General features: G+C 42.1%; 1 protein-coding gene across 1 annotated transcript; it reads left to right on the forward strand.

Annotated features, from left to right (window-relative positions):
• Window positions 1-1,605: 1,605 nt before the first annotated feature.
• LOC128605176 (uncharacterized) lies at window positions 1,606-2,935 on the forward strand. Its single transcript, XM_053620369.1, has 3 exons — window positions 1,606-1,647; window positions 1,880-1,960; window positions 2,590-2,935. The coding sequence occupies exons 1-3, from the start codon at window positions 1,645-1,647 to the stop codon at window positions 2,833-2,835; spliced, it is 330 nt and encodes a 109-aa protein (XP_053476344.1). The 5' UTR covers window positions 1,606-1,644; the 3' UTR covers window positions 2,836-2,935.
• Window positions 2,936-5,887: the final 2,952 nt, after the last annotated feature.

A 5,887-nucleotide genomic window follows, 5' to 3' on the forward strand; every position in this document is an offset into this window, starting at 1 on the left:
AACCTCACACAAGTGGAGAGGTATGCAATCCACGCGGAGAAGCTCCTACGAGACGGAAAGGACAGAAAGACACAGAAGAGGGGAAAAGACCTCCACACAGCCACACTAACCATGTTACATCAATGGTTTATCAATGGTCCATGCATAACAAACCTACAGCCTGTGCTCGTTTGTTGACGTTGGCACATGATAAGATGAAGGACAACTGTGTTGATTTTATGCTGGTCTCTACCCTTCATGCACAGTATGAAGGAAGTGCATGAAGGAAGATACTTTAATTTTGAGAAAGAATGGTTTATGGATATCCCAGAAAGTGAAGAGCTGTACCTAAAGGCACTATATTGGTGTGACAAATTTTGTGCATGTTCAGTCAAATTGAGTGACACGCAGTTGCGTGCATTTTGCGTCCCAGAATCAGCGCCCCGCGTCTCATTAGCCAAAATAAAGAACAAACAGTAGAAAGACATGGGACTGTGGGTCAGATTATGTGAGAGTGGGAAAATTACAGATTGGGAACAGAAACCCACCTCCAACATGTGGTACAGCCCGAAGCTGGGAGTTTATAAAAAAATTATTTCTGGAAATGTGCAAGGATAACTGGGATGTTATTTGTCTTGACAAGGGGATGTTTCTGAACCTTGGGACAAGCTCCACACCCATAGAGATACACCCACAATTGAAGAAGGTGCCTCTCGGGCTGTGGGCCCAAGGGAAACATAACATAGGCCTGATTAGAAGTGCACCACCAGTCGTGATCACGCCCAAATCTGACTTTAGGCCCAGACAATCTCAATACTCTCTTAAATCAGAAGCTATTGAGGGCATTAGACCAGATTTCAATTCATTATTGAAGGCCGGCATCATTGTCCCCTGCCCAGATTCACCATTGCGCACTCCAATATTTCCAGTGTGAGAAGCAAAAAAAACCCTATAACCTGATGAATGGAGACTTGTACAAGATTTGCAAGCGGTAAATGCAGCAGTAAAACAAAGAGCTCCAGACGTGCCAAATTCTTACACTACATTAAGCCAGGTTCCAGCAAATAGCGAATAGTTTTCAGTCGTAGATTTAGCTAATGCATTTTCAGTATTCAAAATAACAATGGACCATTATAACCATAAAAATGGACAAAAATAGCCAGTTTCGGTTTGCATTCATATTTGACGGACGTCCTTACACTTTCACTCGCTTGTGTGTAGTTTATTGAGAGTCACTAATGATATACAACCAAATGCTAAAGGACAGCTTAGCACCTCTACCACGTTCTCCAGGGCACAGTGGGAAACTGACACCATTAAATTGTTGCAGCATCTTGCCAAAGAAGGCCACAAAGTCTCTCCAAATTACAGTATGTACAACAAGAAGTGAGATTTCTGCAAAGGGAAAGAAACTCTCAGCTGACAGAGTATCTGCAATCCAGAATATTCCCAAGCCTCGGATAAAGAAACAGGTTCTATCTTTCCTAGGTATGTGTTCGTATCGCAGATCTTTCATTCTAAACTATTCCATTCTAGAAGCACCGCTCAGAGAAATGGCATATACGAGAGGTTCGACAGCTCATTCTCAGGTCAGATGGATCGAGTCGCTGCAGAGTTTCCCCCGTGTGTATGTGCAGTAGCAGCAGCTGAGAAAGCTGTGGTGGCATGGTAGGTTACTCAGAATTGACCCTTCTGGTACCACATGAGGTGTCATTACTCATGCTTGAACCTCACACATGTCCACCCATCAGTGGTTGCACTATAACACAGTTCTACTAGACATGCCGGATGTCACTATAAAACGATGTACTGTCCTTAACCCTGCTACTCTTCTTCCAACAGAGGGAGACGGAGAACCACATGACTGTGTTGTACTGACTAACGAACTCTACTCTCTTAGAGTCGCCCTGAAGGATGTTCTATTGGAAAACCCAGATCTGATCCTTTTTGTGGACGGGTCAGCGTCACGATCCAGAGACAGGTAAAAAGTCGGTTATGCCGTAGTAACCACACACAAGACGGTCTGCCAGGAAGTCTCCCCTCAAACTTTTCAGCACAAGCAGCTGAACTGTACGCCCTCATAGAGGCATGAAGACATGCTGAGGCACAGTCAGTAAATATCTACACAGACAGTAGATATGCCTTTGAGTTAGTACATGATTTTGGAACAATTTGGAAATACAGGAACTTCCTGGCGAGTTCAGGAACACACATAGCCCACCACAAACTTGTCTCTGAGCTGCTGGATGCAGTCCTACTCCCCAAAACTATTGCAGTATGCAAATGTGATGCACACACTAACAAATTAGACCCTGTTTTCCTAGGAAACACTCAAGTGGACAGTGCAGCAAAGCAAGCAGCTGCATCTATGGTCCCAAAACTCAAAAGAATGAATCACTCCTTCTTTACAACTTTCAGACCTCCAAGCATGAGCTACGCCAGTGGAAAAGGCTGTATGTAAGGCTTAGCCCCTTTGGGATACTGTTTGGGAGACCTCCACACACAGGAATTGGACCTGTGACAGCTCCTCTTCCTGACGCTGCAGTATGTGATGATGCAGTGTTAAATTACTGTGCAACCCTGTCTGCTCTGCACTCTATCCACAAGCAGGTAAAAGCAGCATTTCCAGCTCCAGCCACAGTTCCGCTGCATGATCTGAAGCCCAGAGAGTGGATCGTGATCAAGGACTTCTGCAGGACCAGGTGGAACAAGCCACGGTGGTTGGGGCCATTCCAGATCCTTTTCGTCACTCGCTCTGTGGTAAAGGTCAGCCAGAGAGCCATGTGGATGCACGCCAGCAACTGCAGGAGAGTGCCAGAGCCGAGCAATGAGCTGGAGAAGACGGGACTGCAATAGGAGGACTAGAAAGTTATTTTCTATCGAGAGGCCTCTAGGAAGACCGACATTCACGAGTGACGATCTGCACATATACACCCACACACATGACACACTGCACTCAAACACACATTCTCACACCAGTTCCTTGTGGTTACACAACACAAGACACCAAGTGGTATCTAGTAGCCTGCGAAATCACGGACATGTAGTTTTTGGAGAAAGTGTTGACGACACGGAAACCTCTTAGGAGGACTGAACTTCATTGGTGCGTACTATATAGCCATGTGACCAGGACAGAGGTTAGATAACGTGACTTTGCTACCTCACCTCTTACGCCCCAAAACTCCCTGTCCACAGACTACTGTTGCAGACTAGACACAAATCATTACATGTCGACCTGCACATCCATCCACTCATACATACAAACCTATTCCTAATCGTGCACCCTTCTCCTGGTACAGGTGGTATCTCTTAAGCCCTGTCATAGAAATAAACTCACAAATCATTGGGACCGTTCCCGACAACACTGGGGGTCCGGGGGTAGACCCTTAAGCTGGAAAGATAAACCAAAGTGCGATATTGAAGTTTATTGGGTGGAAGACTTAATGATCAATCACGCCAATCACATCGTTGTGGCAGAATGAGTGGATGACGCAAACACTTTTACCCAAATTTGGTATTTAGCTGATCGTGGTGACGGGACTAAGTGCCTAAGGCGACATGATTTCTGTAGGTCCCACATAAGCCCGCGAAGTTCTTTAGTAGACTATTGCTGCAGATTGGATGACAATTAGCAGTTAAAAGCCCGTATGCCAAGATATTGGCCGCCTCTGTAAACCGTTCTGTATCACCTTTCGTCATAAGAATCATTGCCAACAGTGCTACCCACGCAATGTCACACGTCCCCTCGTCACACAGACACAAAATGGTTATTTTATCATTGAACACATGCGGTCTGCGATACGCAACCCTCCACAGACTAGCAAGATGGGGTTTGATTGGCTGAACTCAGTACTCGGGGGATGAGGCTCTTGGATATTAACCGTCTGTCTACCAATAGGTGCAATAATTCTTCTTGTCTTGCTCATTTTGCCTTGTATTGTTTCTCTCGTTCGGAGCAGTCTCTCACGCTCGTTGAAATCACTAATGACCAAACGCTGACGTTGACAAAGACTGAGTACGATCCCTATGATGACCAACCTGACTTGTATCCTAAACCTGACTGGGAATCAGATTCTCCCAGCGACACTGATGATGACGACCCACTGACATCCATTTCACACCTATAGTAAATATTCCTTTGACCAGGACAACTCTCATTTCACTCTAAAATAAGCTTGCTTGACTACAGGATACTTTATATCCACAAAAACATCCTTAGCGCCGTCATTATGTCTGTTTTATGATGAATTCAGTTGAACCGTCAAAGGATTCTGAAGTTCTGATGTATTCACAGCATTGTAATTTCTCTGTTAATTTTAGTTATCATATTTTGTAATGATAAAATGGGGGAAATGTGAGGGAAATTATTCATTTTTACTTTGTAATAGTTTTGTTCTTGTTCTGTTTCCTTTCATCAGAGGATAACGCCTAAGAAGGCCATGTCATGTCACTGAGATCGGTACAGAATGTTTATCTGCTTACAGAGACACAAACATGTTCTTCTGTTCAAGGTTCTAAGACCCCTAAAACAAAGCCTGTTTGAACTGCCTCAAACTGCTTCTTATCGGTACACAGAAGTGTGTCATACTCTGCGTTTCATATATATAGTAGTGGTTCAGCACAAGCACTTCAGAGCGCTCTCATTATTCTATCCTGTACTAACCATCCTTCTGTAATAAACCTTTTTTTACCTTCAGAGGGTGAGTCTTGTGAGTGTTGTCTAATTTCCACCACAATCTGTATATTTGTTTGTTTGTTCGTTTGCGAATCTTTTTTTTTTTTTTTTTACTTGACTTGTGATTCACGATAGAGGCGAGATCTCGGGCCGCCATCTTGCTCAGTGCTACATGGATATATCCTTTATACTGAGATATTGAGATATTGAGATATATCCCTATGTACAAATTTAGCCAAGATCACATTGAATTATTTTTCAATGCAGTACGACGTTGTGGTAAACAAATTATTTTAATTTCATATATTCCAAGTTTATTTGTTTAATGTTGAATTTGGAACTTAGATATATAATTTCAGTTGTTGTTATTTTAACATTTGATCTTTGATTTAAGTTGCTACTGTATATTGATGAATGGTATATATTCACAAAGGAAGATATCTGCCGTATAATAATGTAAGTATAGCCATAAGATACTAAAACTGTAATGATAAGTGTCATTGATAACAATAAACATTTACAAAGGAGAGACCCAGTTATAAGAGGTGGTATCGTCTAATTTATTAACAGTACTTGAAAATATCCTGAATTTAAGTTGTATAATTCATTGGTGATAATTGGTTATGTACGTCATACATAATGATTTTAAATTTTAAAAATGTAGAAAAATACAGATATATATTTAACATACATATAATACATGAACCTGAATCATAATTTCTAGGAGGCTGGTGTAACAATTCCACTGCTGCACATTTCAAAGCCACATTTAAACGTCTGATCATGAGATGTGGGGCCCTAGCCGCAGGATCATCAGGGAACTGCACATCCTTTGGTGATACAGACCTGGTACAGGCAGGATCCAGCACTTTTGTGCCTCCAACTCTAATCAGGTAATGAAACACTGCAGAACTAGTTTCAATAATTACACATACTATTACCTAGGATTGCCATATTCAACTTTACTTAAAAAAGTGAAATATTTGAGTACTATATCTGTTAAAAACTTAGCTAGCTAACTTATATGATATATTATTATATTATAATATAAGACATTACTTTACTTTCTTGTTTAACAGGCAAGATGAGGAGATAGAAAATATATGCATGGACCAGGACTTTGTTCTCCCAAACCAGGAAGTCCTGGCAACCCTGGACAACATCCTTGTATACATTGAAGGTTGGGTGGTTAGGAAGGTGCTGCTGAAAGTCTCATCTCCACCTGCAGGGTGG

This window comes from Ictalurus furcatus, chromosome 1 (genome assembly GCF_023375685.1).
Source record: "Ictalurus furcatus strain D&B chromosome 1, Billie_1.0, whole genome shotgun sequence".
Lineage (NCBI taxonomy): Eukaryota > Metazoa > Chordata > Actinopteri > Siluriformes > Ictaluridae > Ictalurus > Ictalurus furcatus.